The sequence below is a fragment of the Sorex fumeus genome, unplaced genomic scaffold (assembly GCF_029834395.1).
Source record: "Sorex fumeus unplaced genomic scaffold, SorFum_2.1 ptg000078l, whole genome shotgun sequence".
Classification (NCBI taxonomy): domain Eukaryota; kingdom Metazoa; phylum Chordata; class Mammalia; order Eulipotyphla; family Soricidae; genus Sorex; species Sorex fumeus.
The window spans coordinates 11,059,126-11,085,656 of record NW_026606135.1 but is presented as its reverse complement, the minus strand read 5'-3'; the positions used below and the strand labels follow the sequence as shown (position 1 = coordinate 11,085,656).

Genomic DNA, 26,531 nt, shown 5'->3' with positions numbered 1-26,531 from the left:
ATTTTTTTTTTTGTCTTGGTCAGTTCTGTCTGTTTTTTACTATAATGTTTTATATACAATTTTATTATCTGTACAGTTGTAGAGTTATGAAGTGTAATGATAAAGAAATAAAACTCATGTGAGGCTTAAATATCTAAGTGATGAGATTAAGTTCTCACCTTCTAAACACATGTAGTCTAGATCTATTGGAGAGCAGGAAGAGAGGGCGTAGACCTCATCATTTGCCAAGTGCTGGCTTTGATCTAGAGTGAGACTCTAATTTCCTCCCTGTTCCTTCTCTGGCTCTTGAAGGAATCTTTAACCAAGCTCTTCCGGGAGACTGAAGCATTAAGACTTTCTTCTCTCTCTGGAAGACCACTTAGTTCCCCTACATGACAGTTTCCCCAAGCACATTCTTTAATAGGTACTGGGTCTACAGACACCTCAATAGCCAAGTGTATTTGTGAGTTGTTACATTCTAAGAAATACCAGTACACAATTGCAGTGTAAATGACTCAAGGAGTCATGTGACAGTATATATCATGTCCAGTGTTCCTCAACTGGGGACAATATGGCCCCGTGTGAGCCACTAAAATATCCCATGGGGGCCATAAACAAAACTTGCATAAATGGGTGACCATAGCATAAGACTGGGGGCCCAACCAGAAAGAAGGGGCCCACAGGAAGGAAACAAGGGGGCAATTGATGGTTTGTATGTTGAGGGCTTGGGGAAAGAGAGTAAGCCAAGAGGTAGAGGATGGCATAAGGGAAATTGGTAAAATACCAGATGATAGGTTCATGAGAGAAATATTTATCTTTCTCCATATTTCGCATGCCTTTTAGATTGTGTTAGAATAAAATTAAACTGTAATTAGAACATGAGCTCATAAAAGGCAGAGGTTCTGTCAGTCTTTGGTCTGTTATATCATTAGTTCACAATAGCACCTAGTATGTAAGCTGGTATTCAATAAAACCTTGTTGGATGAAAAAAAAAAGCCAAGAGGAGGCATTGAGAAAGCATTTGGATTTATGAATGTTTAAATCCCTTGGGCAAATGTAGATTCTTGGCAAAGCATAAATACATTCCTTTTGACTTCTACATGTACAGTAAAGATCGCTAACAGAGTGACTCTTTAGAGAGTGGAATTAAACATCCTAATAGGGTCAGTTAATTCCATCCAGGGTTGAGGTTCAAAATCCAAGTCTCAGAGCTAGAGAGATTGCATAGAAGGCAGAATGCTTGCCTTGCACTCAGTCAACATGGATTTGATCCTCAGAACCCCATATGGTAAACTGAGTCCTGCCAGAAGTGATCTGTGAGCACAGAGCCAGGACTAAAATCTGAGCACTGATGGGTATGGCCCAAATAAAATAAAATGAGCTTCCAATAGTTCAACAGTTTTTGTAGTACTCTTTCAGGGTTTGCTAAAGTCTAGATACATGATATGAACTTTAAGTAGGGTATAAGGATAAAAATATTCTGTCATACAAATACCAAATGATCTCATTTAAATGTGGTATATACAAGTGGTACTACATGGAAAGTATCATGCTAAGCGAAATGATTCAGAAAGAGAGGGGCAGGCAGAGAAAGATTGCATTCATCTGGGGAACATAAAGTAACAAAATGGGAGACTAACACCCAAGAATAGCCGAGATAAGTACCAGGAGGTTTACTCCATGGCTTGGAGGCTAGCCACACATGCTAGGGGAAAAGGCAGCTCAGACAGAGAAGGGAGCATCAAATAAAGGGTGTTGGGAGGATCCTCCCTGGATGGGAGATGTATGCTGAAAGTAGACTATAGACCAAACATGATTGCCACTCAACGCCAATTTTGCAAACCATAGCACCCAAAAGGAGAGAGAGAGAACAAAATGGAATTCCCTGCCACAGAGGCAGGGTGGGATGGGGTTGGGGTGGGTAGGCACTGATGGAGGGATGAGTATTTGATCATTGTATAAATGAAACCCAAGCACAAAAATTTGTAAGTCTACAACTGTACCTCATGGTGTTTCACTAATAAAAATTTAAAAAATATATAGAAGGAAAAATTAAGTTCCAAGATATCCCCTATGCCCACTTTCATGTGAAAATGAATAATTACAAAAATGAACAGAGCACAAGATTAAAAAATTGAAAGGAGAATGGACCAGAAAGATAGTACAGTGGGTAGTACACTTGACTTGCACGTGGCAGATCCAGGTTCTAACCTTGGAGCCTTATATAATCTCCTGAGCGCTGCCAGGAGTGATTTCTGAATGAAGAGCCAGGAGTAAATTCTAAGCACTGCCAGATGTGGCCCCAAAACAAACAACTTCAGAGAACAGAGAGAAGAGAGAAAAAAGAGAGAGAGAGAGGAGAAAAGTGAGAGAAGAGAGAGAAAGAGATAAAGATAGAGAACACTACACTCATATTTACTTTGGACAACTGTCAACCACATGCACTTATAAGGGACCCTAATGACAAGAGTCACCTCCCCCTGATTTGCTTTGGGATTCAGCTATGAAATAAAGTTGATGTAGAGCAGCAATTTTCAACCACTGGTGATATCAGAGTTATTTTTTGAGATTTTAAAAAAATGCCTACCTCTGCAGCTCTCCCATTTCTACCCCCAAATATCTTCAGAGTAATAATTCCGGGGCTGGACTTTGGAGTGTATATTTAGAAAAATATCTGACGCCCATTAGCTTCATTCTGCATACCAGTGAGAACTACTGTTAAATTGTGCCTGCCAGTTAGAAAATACATGCCAGCATGGAGGCCCTGATTTACAAAGTACTTGGAAGCCATTTACCACTTCTTTTCTGCTGCCCCAACTTTGAGCATAGACTCTTTTCTCTTCAACCCAGTCCCAGGGTGGGACTTCAGAGTATAAATTTTAAAAGCCACTTTTGAAATCACTTATTGGTGTGTGTGTGTGTGTGTGTGTGTGTGTGTGTGTGTGTGTGTGTAGGTTTCATGCAAAACAGAAATAGAAGAAACAAAAATATAACATAGATGATGTGGTTAAGAAATGAAGAAAAAGAACTTTACAGAAGTAACATTTAGATTTTTACAAAAGACTTTCTATGTATTTAGGCATGCAGTATTTATGAAAATCGCAGAGCAAAAAGGGAGCTCTAAAGGCAAAACACCTCCGATAGCCCTCTGTCTGGTGGCATAAAAACGCTCTTTGGGGATAATTTTTTCAGACACCTGGAGAAGTCACCATCTTCCCCATTTCAAAAACTACATTAGCCCATTCCAAAAAGATGAATGCTTTTAGATAGAAACTAAGTACCTGTATTAAAGGCAAGAGGAGGTCAATACTGTCATACAAATAGAAATAATAAAGAATATTTTGAATTCTATGTAAAGAATAGAATAGCTAGAGAGTTACACCTACAACTGACCCCGGACTGTGTAATTCCATCAAGGGCCAAGACCCAGAGACTATAAAACCAAGTTCCTGGAAGAGAACAACGCAAAGTCTCCTGGCCCCGCGCCTGACTGTCCTCACCAGGGCCCCTCGGAGGGGGGCGGGTTGAGTTTCCCTCCCCACCCTGAGAAGAGCCCCAGCAGCTGAAAGACCTCCAGAACCCAGCCACAGCCATGCTTAAGACCACTCTCCACACGCTTGGACGAGCCTCACGCATGAAGGAATCAGCATGGAGGCCCTGATTTACAAAGCAGCAGCAGAGGAACCCAGGTATGTGGGACCAAGGGCTGAGATCTCCAAGCCTGCTCAGATCGGGACTGGGCCTCCTCCACCCAGATCCCCCATCTTCCAGTAGCTAGACAGTTACACCCACCAACTGTCCCCGGGCCATGTAATTCCATCAATGGCCAAGATCCAGAGACTATAAAAACAATCTCCTGGAAGTGAGCAGCCATATTTGCAGCTGTGCAACCTCTTATTGTCTAGTTCTCACTCTCGGAGAACCCGGCAGGCTACTGAGAGTATCCTGCCCACATGGCAGAGTCTGGCAAGCTCCCTATGGTGTATTCCATATGCCAAAACCCAGTAACAATGATGGGTCTCATTCCCCTGACCCTGAACGAGCTTCCAATGTGGCACTTGCTAAAATCTCAGGGCTAGGATGAATGGAGACATTACTGGTGCCTGCTCGAGAAAATCGATGAACAATGGGATGACAGTGATATAGGGATACAGTGTAAAGAAAATGGCTTTATATAGAGTTTGAGAACTAAGATCTCTGAGAGAGAGAGAGAGAGAGAGAGAGAGAGAGAGAGGAGTCCCTTCAGCTTTTGACATAATAGCAGAAGCAAGACGAGCCAAAAATGTGACTCTGGAGCCAAAGTACCTGGGTTCAATCCCTGTTCTGAAACCATAGGTCATTTTCTTAGCTTCTCTGCCCTCTGATTTCTCATGTGTTAAGTGGAGGGATACAAAAATGGGATCTAATTATTATTAGTTATCTAGCAGTTCCTTTTCTTTGTGATCAACACTGAACAATGATTGTCTTGGATCTTCACTAAGTGCCCTGAATACACATAAACCATTTGTGATTGGATTAGTATAAATTCCATCTAAAGGTGAGGGATTAGAGTTGGCTCAGTAGTACTCTGCTGGGAACAGTAAGTTAGAATCCATCCCCAGAGATGCACAGTGAATGAGACTGTGTGATCTCCTTCCTCATTTCTGAGACAGCTCTTCCTGAGTATTACTATGAGAGAGCATAATCCTTAAGGTAATGATTGCTAAGAATCACCAAACACAATTTGCCATTCACCAGTTCCATCAACTGTTTCAACAAATAACTGGTCTTGGAATACAGCCTTGAGCATCTGAGACTTGCTTACTATATTGTTCAATTCACAAACTTATGAACTAAAATTTCATTTATCCTGGGATGCTGGTGAATATTTTTGGAAAATGAATAAACTACTCGTAGAGATGTGCCTTGGGAGAAATGTGCTTTGATAAAGAAAACTCTAGGTTCCAAATTAGCTAAAATTTCTGTTATCCTGGGGAGGGGGAAGTTATTTATAATTTTCCCCACGAGAGCTCAGAATGCAGGAAGAAAGCTTGTACAGCAACCCCAAGTAGCTGATTTTTTTTGACTGTGTACATAAAAAAGCAGGTAAAGTATTATGCATGAGACCCTATCCATAACATATTATAGAAAAAAATTATAAAAAACAAAGCTCTTTTCATAGAGGCAGACTGGTGAATAGATGGCAAAGTCTAAGGGGGTGGAGGGGTATGCACTAGTGGAGAAAAACAGACAGTATTTAGTGAAATACTGGCATTGAAACATTGTATGCCTGAAGCCCAATCACAAATAACTTTGTAATTTCACTGTGACTAAATAAAATTTAAAAAGATAACCTTAAAAAGTGCAAAAAACTTGGAAGCGTTCAGCATAAGAGAAGGAACACATGGAGGGTGCGGGATCCCGGAGGAAAAAAAAAAGAAAAAACAGGTTCCAAAAAGAGCCGAGATCACCCGCAAGTTCCAGATGGAGTAGGTGCCGCATCCCACCTCCCCCAGATGGAACCCCGGTGACCAGAAGCCTCTACAAACACAGCTCGAGTATGCGGGAACGAGGACTTTTTCTCAAATCTGCCGGACTACACCTCCCAGGTAACCTCTGATTCCGGAAGTCATGCCCACAGCCCGCCCCCCAGCGCCATCTTTGAAGCGTTCAGCATAAGAGAAGGAACACATGGAGGGTGCGGGATCCCGGAGGAAAAAAAAAAAGAAAAAACAGGTTCCAAAAAGAGCCGAGATCACCCGCAAGTTCCAGATGGAGTAGGTGCCGCATCCCACCTCCCCCAGATGGAACCCCGGTGACCAGAAGCCTCTACAAACACAGCTCGACATCTCTCTATATACAAAGTGATCAATGAGAAGTAAACCACCCAATCTTTCTCCCTGAAAGTCAGAGTTAAGTTGGGAGCACGGCCACAGCCCCAGAAACACAAGGACTTAATGCAGAACCCAGCAGCTTAGAGCAGAAAAGTGAACGGACGATGAGTTAACCCAGGCCATCATTTCTGCCCAGAGGGGAAAGGGTGTTGCCCCATTCGCCCTCTCTTCTCTGGAAAGAAGGATGGCGGCCGCATGGGAGCCTTGTGGACAGCAGGTATGAGCTGGGGGTGTGGGGGGCGACTAAAACCTCATGAGAAGGGGGGCGTTCCAGTCCGTCCTTCACGCCCTACCGAGGTCAACAGTTGCCCCCCACGAGCGGCTCCCCAGCACGGCCACAGTCCCAGAAGCACAAGGACTTAATGCAGAACCCAGCAGCTTGGAGCAGAAAAGTGAAAGGACTATGCGTTAATCCAGGCCATCAAGTCTGCCGGAGGGGAAAGGGTGTTGCCCCATTCGCCCTCTCTTCTCTGGAAAGAAGGATGGCGGCCGCATGGGAGCCTTGTGGACAGCAGGTATGAGCCGGGGGTGTGGGGGCGACTAAAACCTCATGGGAAGGGGGGCGTTCCAGTCCGTCCTTCACGCCCTACCGAGGTCACCAGTTGCCCCCCACGAGCGGCTCTCCAGCACGGCCACAGCCCCAGAAGCACAAGGGCTTAATGCAGAACCCAGCAGCTTGGAGCAGAAAAGTGAAAGGACTATGCGTTAATCCAGGCAATCATTTCTGCCCAGAGGGGAAAGGGTGTTGCTCCCTTCCGCCCTCCTCCCTCTGGAAAGAAAGATGGCGGCCACATGGGAGCCTTGTGGACAGCAGGTATGAGCCGGGGATGTGGGGGCGACTAAAACCTCATGGGTCGGGGGGCGTTCCAGTCCGTCCTTCACTCCCTACCGAGGTCACCAGTCGCCCCCCGCGAGCGGCTCTCCAGCACGGCCATGGCCCCAGAAGCACAAGGACTTAATGCAGAACCCAGCAGCTTGGAGCAGAAAAGTGAACGGACTATGCGTTGATCCAGCCCATCAAGTCTGCCGGAGGGGAAAGGGTGTTGCCCCATTCGCCCTCTCCTCTCTGGAAAGAAAGATGGCGGCCACATGGGAGCCTTGTGGACAGCAGGTATGAGCCGGGAGTGTGGGGGCGACTAAAACCTCATGGGAAGGGGGGCGTTTCGCTCCGCCCTTCACGCCCTACGGAGGCCACCGGTTGCCCCCCGCGAGCGGCTCTCCAGCACGGCCACGACTCCAGAACACAGAAACCAATTTCTTAACTATCTGACTTTCAGTAGAAATACTTCCAGGGCCAATAGGTAAAATAGCAGAAATCCAAAACCAACATCTAATTCTTGAACCCAGCTGTAGAAAGCAAATCACTTCACAATGCTTTTTGAGCATGTCTGATTTGGGGGGGGGGGTAAACTCTAAATAATAGTGGTGAATCTTTTATTGAAACAATGAATCCAATCAAAGCAGATACAGTGTTAACTAGAATTCATCTGCCTCACAGGGACGGGGAGGGGTGGGGGGTGGGGTTTTATTGGGGTTCTTCATGGTAAAAAATAAGTATTGGTAAAGGGGAATGTGTTTGATATTTGCAGGACTGAGACATAAACCTGAAAGCTTTGTAACCTTTCCCACAGTGATTCAATAAATAAAAAAAAAAAGTGCAAAAAACTTTGACAGAAAATTTAACACATTTAAATCTAACATGGTTGCATGGTTGAAAGTACAAATTCAAAAATAGTGGTGGAAAGTGGGAAAAAGGGTAAAAGCATTTTTTATCCTAAAGCATTTCAAGAGAAGGTGGATACTCCCTCATATCCCCAGCTCTCCATTGTCATAATGCCATGCTTTTTCTTATTGTGCTGAACTGGTCTTTCTGTGGCTTTGACCAGATAGTCTTGCACTCAATGGGATCATCCTGGATGTTTGCCATCACTCAGGGAACATACAAAGGACAGGCTGAAAGGACCCAGGCTCAGATAGCTCTTTGCAGGCCAGAGTTAATTTATTCTTACCATTCTTTCCCAGGGAAGTAAACTGCACAACAGTTTTCTTTAAAGGAGAGTATTGCATTCTAATTACCACTGGGGATATCCTGGGAGGTTCCTAAGCACATTTGGGATGACCCTGGTGAGCCCTAATGCCACCAGGCCTGAGAACTGTGCTGCTGCTCTGGGTGTTTAACTACCCAATTCACATGGCTGAGTACTACCCAAAGTGCTCCCTGAATTCCTTGAGGACCTCCCAAAATAGAAAAAGTAAATAAAGAGGATTAGCCATGAATTGACAACTGGTGAAATCTAGCAGATGGAAGGGACAAGCAGCAACTGAGCATGATATTTGCAAATGTCATTGTTTGTGTAGCTAGAAAAGTGGATTGATGACTGCTTAGCCTGACAAAACAGAGGAGGATGGGAAGGTCATTTGGGGAAAAGGGCCAGGTGGAATCCCTCCGGTGTCTTCTGGGGTCTTGGTACAAGTCTGGGATGAATCTTAGGCTTGTCACCTATCCTGGGACTAACCAGTCTGAAAGAGGAGCCTACAGGAGGATCGCTCTGTGGTTTGGAGGCCTGGCTCATGTGCTGGGGGAGAAGGCAGTTGGGATGGTGACGGGACCACTAAGTCAATGATGGTTGGAGGTATCACTTAAGATGGGAGATGGCACTGAAAGTAGACAAAGGACCAAACATGATGGCCTCTCAGTATCTGTACTGCAAACCATGATGCCACAAAGTAGAGAAAGAATAAGAAGGAAGGTGCCTGTCACAGAGGCAGGGGTTGGGATGGGTTGGGGCTGGCAGGAGGGATACTAAGTCCTTCCCTGATGATTTGGGAGGCATATCTCTTAAACATTTTCCATCTGAGCACGTTCCACTGGTCTTTTGCAAGAAAAAGGCATGGAAGTGAAGGGTAAACTGAACTTTAACCTTTCCAGTTCTTATCTTTTTCTCAAATTCACATAGTAAGATATGTGATCTCTTTGGTTATTTACCAAAAAAAAAAAAACACCTTTCTTCTCTAGAAAAGAGAAATGTCTCAAAGTGGAATGAAAACATAGTAAGGTCAAAAGAAAGGTAGACTAGAAGACTCAACTAATAGAGGAAGAGAAAAGGAGGAAGGGAACAACAACATGATTTGAGACAGTCAAAGCAAAAGACTTTGTGGGTGGTCTGGAAGTGATGTTGCTCAGGCTTAAAGAAGAGAGAGAAAACACTTGTTTCTTAGTGCTTAAAACCAAGAATGTGACTTGAGATTGGCGCTCAGATGGAAAATGTTTAAGAGATATGCCTCCCAAATCAGCAGAGAAGGACTTAGTGTACCCAGAAACACAGACCTTAATTTCAGCAACTCTTCATGCTTCTGAATTGCAGACAGAGAGTTAACAACATTTAAGAAGTTACTATGATATGCAACGTTCTTGATTTGCAGCAAGAAAATTGAGAATGGGGAGAAACACTTCTGTAATTCACAATTCAAATTGATTTTATTTTAAGGTTTTGGTTTTGGCTCATACCCAGTGGTACTCAGTACTTATTCCTGGTTTTTGACTCAGCGGTCACTCCTGGCAATGCTTGACGAGACCATGACGTATACTGGGGACTGAACCCAGGTTGGTCTCATGCAATGCGAGGACACTACCTGCTGTACTATTGCTTAGATACCTCAAATCGATATTAAATTATTATCTCTAGTCCTACTTAGCCAAGTTCTTTCAGTTATTTTTATGATTGTACTTTGGATTGCAACTAAATCACAATTTTCCCAAGAATGAATATGATGCATCACTGCCTGAGAAGAATCAGGGATGTTATTTCCTCTCCCCATGTTATAGTGAAGTCATTGTTAAAAGTGTTATTAGAATTTGAGAGTTTCAATCTCATACTCATGTACAATGAGGAACAAACTTTCTCTCCAAGAACCTTTTTGGTTTTTATTGATTGAGTTATGTGGTTTAAAATACTGTTAATTATGGTTTCTCAGGCTCATAATTCCAACACCACACCCAGCACCAGTATACACATCTCTCACCCACAAGGGTCCCTATACCCTTCCAGCTCCCCACCCCAATTCAGCTGTGTGGATCAGTCCTCCTATTATGCTGCCTTCAGACCTTTTTTGCTTGCTTGCTGTCTACACCATGAATCTTGCTTGTGGAAAGAACGGGTTGATTTGGTTTAATTAACATACAAAAACAACTGTGGCACAGGAGTGAATAAGTCAACATGTTAAGAATAGTAACCTCTGGGCTGGAGCGATAGTATAGCAGGTACGGCGTTTATCTTGCATGAGGTTGACCCAGGTTCAATCCCCGGAATCCCATATGGTCCCCCAGCACCTCCAGGAGTAATTCCTGAGTGCAGAGCCAGGAGTAACCCCTGAGCATCACTCTGTGTGATCCAAAAAGAAAAAAAATGCAACTCCAAAAAGAAAAAATGTAAATCCAAAAGAAAAAAAGAATGTAACTTCTAGTAGTCTCTATTACTCACTTTCTTTAGGCCAGAATTCCTATGGTGCTCTATTTCTGAGAAGTGCTCAGTTAAAGTTAAATGAATAACTGTGAATGAAAGAATTAAAGTGTTCCTTTCTCCCCTAAATAACGAGCATCCCTACAATGGAGTACTTAACTCAGATTCTCTAGTGACCCACGAAATATGTATCTTTTTTCTCTTGAATAAAGTGCATTTATTTTGTATGCCACTTTTGTTAACAAAGGGTTAACTATGTTATATAACCAGAAATTCTGACATAGCAGTAAAAAATAGGTAATTACAATACACAAAATCGGTCACATTCTTATAAACAAATAATAAATCAGAGGAGAAATCAAATAATTTATCCTACTCAAAATAGTATCTAAGAACATCAAATACGTAGGAATCAACTTAAGAAAACAGATGGGAGACCTATGCCATGAAAATGTCAATGCACTTAAGAAAGAAATAGAAGGCTTAGAAAATGGAAAACTATTCTATGCTCTTGAATTGGAAGAATCAATATCGTCAAAATCACCATCTTACCTAAACTACTAGATAGATTCAATGCAATCCCTATCCAAGTTCAGACAACATTTTTCAAGGACTTAGAACAGTCCATAATAAAGTTTGTATAGAATCATAAAAGACCTCGAATAGCCAAAACAGTACTGAAAAAAATAAGAAACTGGGGGTATCTTATTACCTAACTTGAAACTATACTACAAAGCCACAGTGATTAGAACAGCATGGTCGTGGTCTCTGTAAGGATAGACTCTCTGATCAATGGGTCAGAATAGAATATCCAAGAATAAATCCCCACATACATGGTCAGCTAATTTTTTACAAAGGTTCTGAGAGTATGAAATGGAGTAAAGACAGTCGCTTAAACAAATGGTGCTGGCAAAAGTGGATAACCATGTGTAAACAAAACAAAACAAAACAAAAACAACAAAAAACGGATCCATATCTCACACCTTGCACAAAAAGCCAATTCAAAGAGAATCAAAGCTCTTGAGATCAGACCAGAATCTATAAAATACATCGAGAAAAATATAGGCAGAACATTTCAAGATCTGGATTTCAAAGGTGTCTTCAATGGTACAATGCCACTGGCAAAGATTAAAAAAAAAAACATGGGATTACATCAAATCAAAGAGTTTCTGAATGGCAAAAGAAACATGGACAGACTAAAAAATAAAAGCCTGCTATCTGAGTAAGAAGAAAATATTTTCAGTCATCAAATCAGATAAAGTGTTGATATCCAGGATCTATAAAATACTCAAAGATAAACAAAACAAAAAGACCCCAAACCCCATCAAAAAAGGAAATTAACAGGAAATTTTCTAAAGAAGACAAACAGATAGCCAACTGGCATATGAGAAAACGCTTATGACCACTTATTATTACAGAAATCCAAATTAGAGATGACAATGAGATACCATCTTACACCTGTGAGAATAGCACATATAAAAAAAATAATGGGAACAATAAGTGTTGGCAGGGATGTGGTGAAACTTTCATTCAATGCTTGTGGGAAACGTTGCCTGGTTCAACTTCTATGTATGGAGGGTTCTCAGTAAACTTAAAATGAACTACCAGAGGACCCATCAACTCCACTTTTGAGTATCTACACTAGGACAGAAAAACATTCATTTAAAAGGACATACGCACAGAAAGATTGCATTCATCTGCGGAACATAAAGTAACAAAATGGGAGACTAACACCCAGGAGTGGCCTAGCTTAGTACCAGGAATTTTGCTCCATGACTTGGAGGCCAGCCACACGTGCTAGGGGAAAAGGAAGCTCAGATAGAGAAGGGAGCACCAAATAAAGGGTGTTGGGAGGATCCTCCCAGGATGGGAGAAACGTGCTGAAAGTAGACTATAGACCAAACATGATTGCCACTCAATGTCTCTCATGCAAACCACAGAAACCAAAAGGAGAGAGAGAGAGAGAGAGAGAGAGAGAGAGAGAGAGAGAGAGAGAGAGAGAGAGAGAGAACAAAAGGGAATGCCCTGCCACAGAGCCACAGAGGCAGGGATGGGGGTGGGAGGGATACTGGGACCCATGGTGGTGGAAAATGGGCACTGGAGGAGGGATGGGTACTTGATCATTGTATAACTGAAACCCAAGCACAAAAATTTGTAAGTCTACAACTGTACCTCATGGTGTTTCACTAAAAAATAAAAATAAAAAAATTAAAAAAAATAAAGGACATACGTACACCACTTTGCAGAATTCAGTAGAAGAGCTAAGATTTGGACCCAAAAACAGATCAGTGAATCATGAAGATGTGGTATATATACACAATGAAATGCGAAGCAGCTGAAAGAACAATGAAATCATGCCATTTACTGCAACGTGGATGGAACTGGAAGATAGGTTAAATGAAGTAAGCCAGAAGAAGAAGGACAAAGAGGATGATACCACTTATGTGTAGTATTTAGAATAACTGGATGAAGTAACACAATTGTTTAAAGGGAAGATGCCTAGATCGCTCTTGGCCTTACGAGTATAGGAAGGAAAAGGAAAGAAAGAATGAAGGCAAAGGGTGAAGTAGAGAAAGGTGAGAAGCAACGGGGGCAGGGGTCAAGAGGACTCAGGCACAATGAAAGTATTGAGGAATAAAAGAGCTAAATATACAAATCATAGAGTTAACAACCCTGAAATCACGAGACCTAAATTTTAATAATCAAATTTTAACAGTGCCTGTAAAGACGGCAGGCTGGTGCTGGGGTGGTGGGGTTGGGTAGGAGAGGAAATCTGGGAACACTGGTGGAGGGAAATTGACACTGGTGGTGGAATTAATGATGGAATATCGTATGTCAAAAAACAAACTACGAAAAACTTTGTAATTCATGGTGATTTCATAAATAAAATTTTGAAGAAAAAAGAGGCACTGGTTGGCATAGCTTATGCTCAATAAATGTTTTGAGTGAATAAATGATTAATGGCATAAGTCTGGGAAGTTGGGTCAGAAAAGAAAAAGGACAGATGCACAGGCAATAGAGTATAAAGAGAGAAGACAGTGGGAAAGGAAACCCAAAGCTAATAAAATTATCAATCAACAATTCCGGTCTTACTTTCAACTTCAATTTGGTAATTTGACAGGTAGGAAGCAAGCAATTTGGTGAGACTGGACTAAATTTTGATATATAGATTCTGATATTTTACTCAGTCACTGTTATGAACTAGGACAAGTGACTCAATTTCCTAGAACTCCTTTTTCAAGTTTCTATTTTAAAGTAATTTTAGATTTACAGAAAAGTTGCAAAAATAGTACTGAGTTCTCGTATATCCTTTACCCAGGTCTCTGAATGTTAAGACCTTTCACAGTCATGATCAAAACCAGGAAATTAACAATGCTACTAAACTACATGCCTTGGTAATGGTTCAGCAATTTAAAAAATTTCCCTCTCTTCCTCTCTGTCTCTCCCTCTCTCCCTTCCTCTCCCACTACCCCCATACCTCTTCTCTCTTGTGCTTAGGGGCTATTCCCTGAACTGTGCTGGGACCTGTACCAGGGCTTGATCCAGGGCTTCCTGAATGCAGAGCCTGTGTGCAGCTTACTGAGCTGTCTCTCTGGCCCCATATCCAAGATCAACTGAATTCCACACTGCATTTAGTGGTTATTTTTCCTATTTCCTCTAGTCTTTGATAGTACCTCAGGTTTTTCTTTTCTTTCTTTCTTTTTAATGTTTTATATTTGTCCTTAGGTTTTACTTACTTTCCATGCCTTGAAATTTTTGAAGAGTAGAATATACCTCAATTAGGAATTAAATAATTTTGTCTTATGATCAAATTAAATTGTACAAATTATTTTTGGAAAGACCTCCACAGAAATGATGTACTTATTTGTTAGTGAATCATATTAGGAGATATCCATCAATAAATTTTATCAATACTCATGTTAACCAAGAACACTTATTTAGAGTGATATCTACTGAATTTCTTCTCCACTATCCTATTTTTTGACAATTGACAAATATTTGGTGGAACACAAGTTTGGGTCTATGCAAACATTGTTTTTCTCACCATATACTGAAGCACCAGCAATGTAAGCATTCACAACTGTTTTTTGTCCATATTGTGTCCCAGTAGTCATTGTATTTCCCTCCTTCCTTCTACATTTACTAATTAGAATTCTTCTAAATTCTTTTAAATTTCTGGGTCATACTTAATGATCATACTTAGCTCAGTGCTCATGATTCACTCCTAGAAGTGCTTGAGGATCATATATATGGTGCTAAGGATTGAACTGGGGTTGACTGCATATATTGCAAACATCTGAACCTGGAGCGATAGCACAGTGGTAGGGCATTTGCCTTGCGTGCAGCCAGCCCGGCTTGCGTGCAGCCAGCCCGTGCAGCCAGCCCGGCTGGGCCTCCGCCCCTCTCAGAGAGCCCGGCAAGCTACTGAGAGTATCTCACCTGCACGGCAGAGCCTGGCAAGCTACCCGTGACATATTCAATTTGCCAAACACAGTAACAACAAGTCTCAAAATGGAGACGTTACTGGGCCCGCTCGAGCAAATCGATGAACAATGGGAGAACAGTGCGGTGCTTAACCCCTGTACTATCTCTCCTTTCCACTAAGGAGAATTCTTCTATAAATAAGTGATTTACCTTCTCCTCCCACTGATTTGTCTATTTATTTATTTATGGACCCATAAATTTTTTATTCAATGACCTATAAGCCATTATTATCTGTATTTAATTTTAATTTTATTTTCTTAAGTTTATTTTCTTAATTTATGAGTAACTGACAATGAAAATTGCATTTTAAAAAATATCAAAAAGATAAGATACTGTTTAAAAAATTTGAAAAAGTCTAGTCCAAAGTACCAAGTAAAGAAATACTACCTCCTGTTTTTCTTTTCATTTTAAATATAAAATAAAGCCAGGCTAATTAAAGGCAAAGTCATTACAAATAGGTTTCAGTTATACAATGATCGAGTACCTGTCCCTCCACCAGTGCCCATTCTCCACCACCAATGATCCCAGTAGCTCTCCCACCTCCACACCCCATCCCCCCGACCCACCCCGCCTTTGTGGCAGGGCATTCCCTTTTGCTCACTCTTTCAGAAAAAAAAAGGACATTTAAAGGAAACTGCGAAAAATAAAGGAACATATTCTAAAATTGATTAAAAAAATAGTCATTACAAATAGGAAAAAAATCTAAATTTAAGAATTTTAATTTAATTTTATATAGCTTTTCTACTACCGAGAGTATCTTGCTTGCATATATGTCTGACTTGGAATACCTGTAAAGGTGATTAGAGGTTGCCCCAAAAGCCTCCATCCCTCTCGGAGAGCCCGGCAAGCTACCGAGAGTATCCCACCTGCACGGCAGAGCCTGGCAAGCTACCTGTGGTGTACTCGATATGCCAAAAACAGTAACAATGATGGTCCTTATTCCCCTGACCCTAAAAGAGCCTCAATATACCATCGGGCTACACTAGCATGTGACAGGGACGAATGGAGATGTTACTGGCACCCGATCGAGCAAATTGATGAACAACGGGGTGATAGTGATAGTGATTGATAGTAATAGTGATGATGATAACTTTTCTAGCCTCAGGTACACGAAGCAACTGAAATTTAGCTATCTCAGTGTTATTTAACAGAGGTCATTTGGAATCTTTCTGTAAAGCCTATATAAGACTTAATTTTTAATTTTCTTACCCATAATTTGTATGAAAATAGATCCTTGAGAATACTTGAAAACAAGTTGTTCTCTTAAGTACTTCAAGCATTTTCCCAGAAATTTTGTTTATGTTCTAAAGTTGCTTAGCTAAACTATTTTCAGCGATAATCCAAAGCATGTCTTAACCCAGCTGTGGTTCATATCATTACTATAATTCATCTTTGATTCCCAAGGTTATAATAGTGAATGGAAGAAAAATTAAATTTGTTTCTAGACAATTAATTTTAAATTTTATTTTAAATCTTCACTCTTAATTTTAGGTAAAAATTTTAACAACAATAATAGACAAGACTAAATAAAAGGCAAAAATAAAGACAGGAGCCTATGGATATCTGAGTGTAGAGATCTAGCAGTTAAAATAATACATGAGAAGACTAACACCCAAGAATGGCTGAGATTAGTACCAGGAATTTTGCTCCGTGGCTTGGAGGCCAGCTACACATGCTAGGGGAAAAGGAAGCTCAGACAGAGAAAAGAGCACCAAATAAAGGGTGTTGGGAGGATCCTCCCAGGATGGGAGAAGCATGCTGAAAGTAGACTATAGACCAAACATGATTGCCACTCAATGCCTCTTTCGCAAATCACAACACCCAAAAGGAGAGAGAGAACAAAAGGGTATGCCCTGCCACAGAGGCAGGGTGGGATGGGGGATGGGGGGTGGGAGGGATACTGGGACCCGTGGTGGTGGGAAATGGGCACTGGTGGAGGGATGGGTACTTGATCATTGTATAACTGAAACCCAAGCACAAAAATTTGTAAGTCTGTAACTGTACCTCATGGTGTCTCACTAATAAAAATTAAAAATAAATAAATAAAATAAATAAATAAATAAATAAAAGAATAAATACAAAAAAAAGTACATGAGAAACAGTAAAATCCACCCTCCAAATTCAAAATAACTCAATTTTAGTGGAGCTTTCCTTTTCCAACATATTCTACACTCTCTCTTCCTCCCTCCCTTCTTCTCTCCCTTTCACTTTCTTTCTTTCTTCCCTCCCTTTTTCCTTCCTTCCTTCCTTTCTTTCTTTCTTTCTTTCTTTCTTTCTTTCTTTCTTTCTTTCTTCTTTCTTTCTTTCTTGTTTAAAACTCAGAGATCCTTGTTAAAACCTCTGGTTCAGTGTATTTTTTTTAAACTGAGGTATAATTGACATTAAGGTAAAGGTAAAGGCCCTCCTGTTGATCGTCGATTTGCTCGAGCAGGCCCAGTAACGTCTCCATTGGAGACTTTGTTGTTACTGTGTCTGGCATATCGAATACTCTCGGTAGCTTGCCGGGCTCTCCGAGAGGGGCGGAGGAATCGAACTCGGGTCGGCCATGTTGGCCGCGTGTAAGGCGAACGCCCTACCCGCTGTGCTACCACATTTTTATCACTAAGCAAAATAAGAACATCAGATTTACTTTTAAAATAAACCCGTGGAAATATGGTTCACAAACTCTCATGTGGACTCCCAGAGAATGTAACCTTTTCAGTTTGGAATTGGACAGGAATCTTCATTGTTAGTAGACTTCAGGTTCAATGAGAGGATGATACAGGAAAAAGGCAGGGTACTGTAACTATTGCATCCAAGATCAGTTCTAGGACCTGACTATAGGGACTTAGACCTCACTATTGCAGCCTTTGTAACCTTAGGAAAATAGCAGCTTATTCTTATGTTTTTGATTTTCCAATTTATGGGTAATGATGGTCTCTCTATTTCCAATGCTGTAGGGAGCCAAAAATTGGTACATTTCAAATGACTTGCCTGGCAGCATTTGATGGACACTAGTGATGCCTATAAACAATGTATCTCCCTTTGAGGAATACTGTACAGGGCATGTCTGGATACAGAACTCAGCCTCTAACACTCTCTGCATCTATTTGGTTTTATCATGGTCACACCTGCCTATTGCCATCATCAGGGTCATTACTGGCAGACTATGGAGGTTTCAAGGTGAGCAACTAGAAATAGAAAGTGTGTAAGTAACAAAATGACTGCTACCAATCAATCCTCTTTTAATCAGAGAGAAGTATGGCTTGGAACCAGAACACTTTTTAAAAAAAATTTTTATTGGTGAAACACCATGAGGTACAGATGTAGACTTACAAATTTTTGTGCTTGGGTTTCAGAAAGAGAGGGACAGACATAGAAAGACTGCATTCATCTGGGGAACATAAAGTAACAAAATAGGAGACTAACACCCAAGAACACTTTCTTAACATCTAAGTAATTTACTAAATTATTTTTAAAAAGGGGAGACTGTTGTATTTGTAGAGTTATACCAACAAGCACATAGATTGAAATTTTGTGTTTTAATATTAGTAGTAAAATAAATTAAGCATAGAAGAAACCATGGGCTGGAGCAATAGCACAGCGGGAGGGCATTTGCCTTGCATGCGGCTAGCCCGGCTGACCCGGGTTCAATTTCTCTGCCCCTCTCGGAGAACCCGGCAAGCTACCGAGGGTATCTTGCCCGCACTGCAGAGCCTGGCAAGCTACCTGTGATGTATTCGATATGCCAAACACAGTAACAACAAGTCTCACAATGGAGATGTTACTGGGCCTGCTGGAGCAAATCGATGAAAAACGGGAGGACAGTGCTACAGTGCTACAGAAGAAACTATGTGGAAACTTACAGCATGAAGTTGTAATATGAAGAGAAAATGCTCCCTGACCTGCTAGCACTGCTGGAGGCCCGGCTACTTTCCTGCCCATTGCTCTTGCCCCAGGGTCACAGAGCTGGATCCTTTCCTTCGTTCCCTCCCAGATTCCCTAGACCTCTTACAGAGATCCCCTAAGTGTTCCTGAACTCTGGTCAGAGCTGTCCTTTCTGTTACTAGTCTGAGTAAGATCTGGAGGATTTGGGGAAGAAGAGGGGTAATCTAGTTGGATTCCATGGCCTGGGATCATGCTGTCAGAGCTCCAAACTGAGACATAAGGTCTAAAAAGACCTGTAAGAAATGATGGAGAATATTTAAAAATGCGTTGAGAAAATGTTTTTTGCAGATATTTTGTCCAGAAGGATAAGGACGATAGTGAGATAGGATTGAGACATTCAATTAGGCTAAGGATAAAGGGATTTTTGGATGAAGAGAAGGAGACTGACAATGAATGACAATGAATGGTTGAGTACTAGGTTGTGCTCTGGAAATAGAACAGAAGAGGTGAGACAGGCAGATAAAATATCAGCAACAGATATATCTAAATGGAAAATTATGCTTCAAGAACTATTTACTGGGCTGTAGAGATATTCAGAGATTAAGGCACCTGCCATGCATGTGGCTGGCCTCAGTTTGATCCCCAGCACTGCACATGGTCTCCCAACACCACTTGGAACTATGTCCGAGCATACAGCCATGAGTAAACCCTAAGCACATCTGGGTAAGCTCTACTCCCTCTGAAAATAAAACAAAAGCATTTGATGAAGATTCAGTTACAAAATCATTGCCCACTGGCTTCTTACCTCATTAAATCGCATGACAAGATCCTCAAGGGCATTGTGTTCACCATTCTGGGAGGTAAGAATGGATGCTGAGATGGACGCTTTGAGGCAGGGCAAGGACCTCTGGCATTCTGGAGATCTCAAGTCCCGGGTCAAAAAGCAAAGGTAGTCAACAGGTAAGACTCTTCGGTAAATATTCTGTTCCTGCTCCATCAGGATGCTGGCAACTTCCTCTGGGAATTGGATGAGGGGCTGCAGATCTATCAGTTCCTTGCTGATCCCAGCTGAACTTGAGGGGAGGGCACTAGAGTTAGCCATAGAGGGGACTGGCTGGTGCTCTGAAATAAAACAAGTCAGAGTTATACAAAGATAACCTCCTGGTACCCCTACAACAGATAATTACTTGAGAGCCATTCAAAAAAAGTTTAAGTTTCTTAGTCAAAGTCTCTTCTGGGATAAAACCTATTGGATATAAGTCCTTACTTTTTTGGGCAAGGAGAAGAAAATTCAATTTTCCATTTTTTGAAGAAGTATTGATTTAGCACATTATCTTCAAACTAGTTCACTATGACATTTTACAGAGTATCAGAGAAGTAAAAAGTGCCATTTGTCTTTTAATTTTCTTTCAGAGTGTCTAAAGAAGGAAGAGTGGGTGTGAGCATAGCTGATTAAATCAAAAGAGAGAAAAAGGCTGTTAAATGGGAGTTATGTACATATATGTGTACTGTGAAGAAACATGGAAGACCTGGGAACACCAGGTACACAAGGTTTCATAACATCATGGGCTATTCTGCCAACATTTCACCTCCAAAGAACACCCAATTAAACTTTATTTACCCTTAAATTCTAAATCCTGTAAGTCTTAGCCTTCTTCAGGCACTTCTAATAGATAGTCTATATCTCTGATTCCTTCCTCTATAAAAATGGCAAGCATATTATCTTGATCACAAAGTCAGGTCACACAATCTCCTTTAGTTAATAAACCAATAAGGATGCTGAGGAAAAACCTACAAACTAGGTCTGTCCTGGGAGCACCTAGTTCTTAGATCACCAGCCTGTCTGGGCATCTCTGTTGAAGATCTGGGCTCAGATGTTTTCTCAATTCACCTTCTCTTAAATAGCCTTTGAAACATGGCTCAGAAAAGGTTACAAGTGACACTTGCTATTTAATTAAATTGCTCTATTTTTAAGAAATTCAGTGACATTTCATAATAAATTATGAAGAGAAAGCTTTAAGGTCTAAGCCGTATTCTTCTCCACTGATGAAAATCAAAGCTTGTTTTCAATGTACTCCAATAAAAATGCATTTTGTCTCATGAAAATTTATAGTATCCAAATTAATCGATCGACAATATCCACATGGTGACCAAGTTCATTGAGGTTTTGCGAGAGTCCAAGATGCTGCTCTGTCTAATGTTCATCGATTTAAAGAAGGCGTTTGATTTTCTTGAGACTGAAGTGGTCATCGAAGCCCTAGCCAAACAGGGCATTCAAACTTAACACATTAAGATTCTCTGCGAGCTATATTATGGATTCACCACCAGAATCTCACCATTCTACAAGGAAGCGATCATCGACATAAGGAGGGGGGTTCAGCAGGGTGATATCATTTCACTGAAACTCTTCAGTACCACCCTCAAGAACGTCATACAACGACTGGAATGGGAAGAAATGGGAGTGAAGATAGACGGTCAGCAACTACATGACCTCTGCTTCACTGATGACATCGTTCTAATAATGCCAAACATTTAGCCAAGTAGCACAGATGCTGGCCAACTTCAACTGTGAGTGTGGAGAGGTCGGACTGCAGCTGAATCTCACCAAGACTATGTTCATGAAAAACGAGCTAGTCCCTTATGTTCTATTTACTCTCAATGGAACAAACATCTCCAAATGCAACAGTTATGTGTACCTGGGTCGAGAACTCAACACGATGAACAACTTGGCGCCAGAACTGCACAGGAGGAAGAGAGCAGCCTTCAAGAGCATCAAAGAAGTTGTTAAGAAGACAAAGAACCTCTGGCTCTGGGCTCATCTTTTTGACTCCATTATTCTTCCTGCACTAACATATGCCTCAGAGACCTAGGCCCTACGAAAACAGGATGAGAATGCTATTCGGGTATCCCAGAGAGGAATAGAAAGAACTATGCTTGGAATATCACATTTTACTCAAGTGAGAGAAGGAAACCGGAGATCTGACCTCCGTTGACGATCAAGAATCAAGGACGCTGTCTAGTTTGCCAACGTGCTGAAAATCAGATGGGCCGGACACGTAAAGCGATTTAGAGATGATCACTGGACTAGAGCTGTTACCGACTGGATTCCACGGGACGTCAAAAGGACATGTGGCCACCCACCTACGAGATGTCAGACTTCTTCGTCAAAACTCTGAAAAAACAGTTTGAGGCTCTTCATGTTCCTGGAGTGAGCAGATGCTATTGGGCTACACTAGTACATGACAGGGACAAATGGAGATATTACTGGTGCCTGCTTGAGAAAATCAAAGATCAACGGGATGATGAGTGATACAAGTGATACAAGTGATCCAAGTTAATATTTCCACTTTATTTTAAAACTAGAACAGATTAGTAATTGGTGCAATTTTTTATCCTAAGCACTTAAATCTATCTTTTGAATCAGACTACCAAGAAAAGCAAAAACCAAAAATGACTGAATTGTATTTGGTTCTTCTTGGGCTTTTTAAAAATAATTAGAATACATTCTCAAATCTACCCTGCATTTCTTCACTTTTTTTGCTCGTTTTTGGGATATATCTGGCTCAGGACTTACTCCTACCATTGCACTCAGGGATCACTACTGGTAGGGCTTTGGGAACTGGGTCAGTATAGGGTGCCGGATCGAACCCAGATTGACTGTGTACAAGGCAAACATCCTACCACTGTAATATTGCTCTGGTTCTATATTTCCTCACTTTATAACTTAAAACATGACGGAATTTTCTAAAAATTGATTAAATATGCTACCTCAATATAGATTCAGACTGCTCTGAATAATAGCAACTTTCGTACAACGGAACTCACAAGATACAGGAACTCTTCTTAGAAGTAACCACTAAGACATGATTTCAAACTATAGGGTTCTGTGAAGGAAATTAAAGTAAATCCCAAATTCTGTGAAACAACTGCTCTTCTAATGCGAGAGGAGAGAATATAAAATATATAAATAAAGTAAGACAGATAAAGTATTATAAACTGCAATTTATACTAAGATATAAATCACATGCTTTTACAATGAATGAAGAGTCTAATGGCTGGTGAAAATGGCAACAAAGGAGACCTAAAGAAATGGAATAAAAGAAGAAAAAGAAACCTGTTCCTTATAACACTAGTAAACAAAGTGGCCCTAGTTTCCCAGCATAAGCAAGATAATCGTTCTCAAAAGGAACACACATCTGGATGGAGGAACACTAGGTTGCCTGGCCTTGAGGGAGAGAAATACAGGCTGAGTTTCCCTTGGATGCTGCTGTGGAAGGGCTCTTCTCTCAAAATGATTCCAAATTCCTTCTATCATTTTTTGTTCCTTTTTCCTTATCACTGATCAGAAAGCCAATTTTATCTGTAAGTTGTCGTCTACAGTGGCTGCCCACAACTGTGTAGTCCAAAAGTCTCTAAGAATAGCCTCTAACTGATGACTATGTTTCCTTAACAATTGTTCACCTGGAGCCCTAGGGTACAGAGCCTTTTTGGAACTCCTTCCTCCAGAATTCCCACCACACTCTTGGGAGCTCTCATTTAGAAATACTAGTTCAGGTCCACGCCCCTCTTCCATCAAGAGGCTCCTTATCACCACTTCCCACTTATACCCTTTTACTTTTCAGTCCCTATCAAAACTAAAGTCAATGGATGTTCTTGTGCTTCCGATGAAAATCTAAAATTTACCAGATAATCTCACCTAATATCATGAATAATGTGAGAGTCATGACAGATATGCATGGCTAATGTAAGTTATTATTTTTTGTTTGCTTTTTCTTACAAAGTTTGCATTAAATTGCTAAGTGACTTGCCCAAGAAACGGTGGCATGCTTAAGCCTGGAACTGACAAGAGCTGACAGAAGATTCTGGCTCCTAGCCCAGTGCTGCTAAATACTCAAGTCAATCCTGGTTCATTAGTTGCCATTACACCAGAATGGGCTTAAGAAAGCCAAACTTCAAATTAATTTCTCCAGTTATTGAATGCCTATCTTATGCCAGTTTTGTTTCAGGCTATACTGACACTATAATTTAATGAACAAGCAAAGATCTTACTCATATAGAACATCTTAGGGGAGGAGACAGATAATATTATGATTCGGGTAGAGAAACGGGAAATCATGGGAGGGAGAAGGTGCAGTATTACATAGCATTTATTATCCAGAATGCTAGTGCTTTCAAGTTTTTCTGATAAAATTTTCAAAACTTAACTACAGAGGAGTATTTGGGTTTCATTAGCCTAATTCTTTTTAGGCATATCACATATCAATAACCACTCACTGAGCTCTTACTCCTCACCATATATTAGTCCTTTGCATGAAGTTTTAATTCATACAAAGAACCTTAAAAGGAAATTGTGATGTCTAGAGAAGATAAAACAGATGTCAGAAATGTCAAACAATTAGCCTAAAGACACCCTACAAAGAGATGAGTATAATTCAAACTACTACACTGAGCACAAAGGTCTTCTCTCTATTATGGTCAATTCTTTGAGGGATTATCTGCCGGGGTGATGGATTCCTTTGATTTCTGGCTGAGTCTGTCTCCTTTTTATACCCACATCCACACCCACATACCCAACACAACATCTTTTCCATTTCATTTTCACTCTATTTCTGAATAGGGTGAGAGCAGATTGGAGAGTCATGCAGGACTCTACCTAATAGGGATCTGGCTATAACAAGAAGTAGAACATGACATTGCATTAATTTTTGATGGCACCTTAGCACAGATCCATCTATCTAACAAAGATAAAACTTTAAGGAGAGCTCTCTGGAAAGAAAGATGGCGGCCGCACGGGAGCCTTGTGGACAGCAGGTTTGAGCCGCGGGTGGGGGCGGCAGGGACCTCATGGGAAGGGGGGCGTAATGGGCCGTCCTTCACACCCGACCGAGGTCGCCAGCTGCCCCCCACGAGCGGCTCTCCGGCACGGCCACGACTCCAGGGCACAGAAACCAATCTCTTAACTATCAACTTTTAATAGAAATTCTTCCAGGGTCAATAAGTAAAATAGCAGAAATCCAAAACCGCGTGGCGCTATTGCGGCCTCGCGACATCATTTTATTCTTAAACCAAGTTGTAGAAAGCAAATCATTTCCAACGCTGTTTCAGCATGTCTGATTGGTGGGGGGGGGGGGGGGGTCGTAAACTCTAAATAATAATTGTGCATCTTTTATCGAAACAATGTATCTAGTCGGGCTGGAGCAATAGCACAGCAGGTAGGGCATTGCACGCGGCCGACCCAGGTTCGATTCCCAGCATCCCATATGGTCCCCCGAGCACTGCCAGGAGTGATTCCTGAGTGCAAAGCCAGGAGTAACCCCTGAGCATCACCGGGTGTGACTCAAAAAGAAAAAAAAAATTGAAAAAAAAAACAATGTATCTAGTCAAAGTAGATAGAGTATTAACTAGAACTCATCTGCCTCACAGGAATTGGGAGGGGTGGGAGGTGGGGTTCTATTGGGGTTTGCGGTTAAAAATAAGTATTGGTAAAGGGAAATGTGTTTGATATTTACATGACTGAGACCTAAACCCGAAAGCTCTGTAACTTTTCCCACAGTGATTCAATAAAGAAATAAATTATAAAAAAAAAAAGGAGAACTTGCCACATAGTTCCTCTCTTGAAGCATTATCTTTCATGACTTGCATGGTTCCGCATATGGTTCCTTAAGCCCTGCCAGAAGTGATCCCTCAGCCTAGATCCAGAAGCAATTCCACAGTGGCGTCGCACCCCCAGGAAACCACAATCACAACAAAAAGACTCAGAGTTTGGCTTACAAAATCTCAGGCAGAGCTGAAAATTGTTTTCAACACATAGGTGATGGGTTTAGAGAAAGGTCACTCAATTGGAGATTTTTTCTCATTATCTGCTATTGGTTTTCAGAGTACAAATCAATGTTGCAAAAAACATGTCTAGCCTCTCCTCAATATTACATGAAAATGGTGAGTTCACAAAATCAATGAAGCACATTATTTCCAAGCCAGTACTTAACAAAAAGAAAGTACTAATAGTCCTGGGCTGGGAATTAAACCATATTTCAGAGAAAATAGTTCACTGTAAAGCAGCAAAGGATAAAAAAATAGAGCAACTCCTCATTAATAAAAAATAATTTCTTTAGACTTATTTCCAAAGGAAGATAAGCTCACTGTGAAATAATCCTGCACTCAGTATAACTTACTAATTTATTTGGGAGGGGGGTAGTTCATAGTTTTTCTATAAATACATACATGTTTAAAAATTTAGGATCAGATAACACTTACAAATTTATTATCTATTGCATATTTATTTAACTCTAAATCTACTATTCTATCATTTTTAGGGATCTTTAGTAGTGTTATATTTACAATTTTTTTAATCATCAGGAACAACACAGTGATGGAGTATTGTAAATAAATCTTTATGTCATTTAATAATAAAGACAGAGAAGCTCTTCACACATACTGAAAAATTTCTCGGGAGCATACTTTGTTTTCTATCATAGCACATAAATGACTGTTTTATCCGTATATCTCACTACCCTTTCCTGATTACTTCAGGTAAACAAAACAAGTTTCCAACATAATATAGTAAATAGTAATAATGTATCATTCTATTACAGAAACATGTTATCACTGATTCAAAGTGAACAGGAGGGAACTTGGGGCATTGGTGACAATATAATGCTCTTTTATCCAGTAGTACCTTTCTGGTTGGCCAACCTAAGAGATGTGAATAGTTGTGGAACCGAACTTAAGCAAGCCACCTGAACCCTAGAATCTGACCTAGAGTTTGAGCCTCTTAAATAGAGACTAATTATCAAGAAGAGGTTGTGTGTAATCTTTTATTATGCTCAGTAACCAATAACAGTAAAATTTAAGTACAACAGAATAACTA

At 40.9% G+C, this 26,531-nt stretch overlaps 1 protein-coding gene across 2 annotated transcripts in view; it reads right to left on the bottom strand.

Moving 5' to 3' along the window:
• The window catches only part of PLCE1 (phospholipase C epsilon 1), a 343,363-nt gene that overhangs the window by 125,511 nt on the left and 191,321 nt on the right, over positions 1-26,531 (bottom strand). For both annotated transcript variants that reach the window (XM_056130466.1, XM_056130467.1), the window contains exon 4: positions 19,470-19,786. In XM_056130466.1, the coding sequence (XP_055986441.1) occupies positions 19,470-19,786 (317 nt within the window). The remainder of the gene's footprint in view (positions 1-19,469; positions 19,787-26,531) is intronic.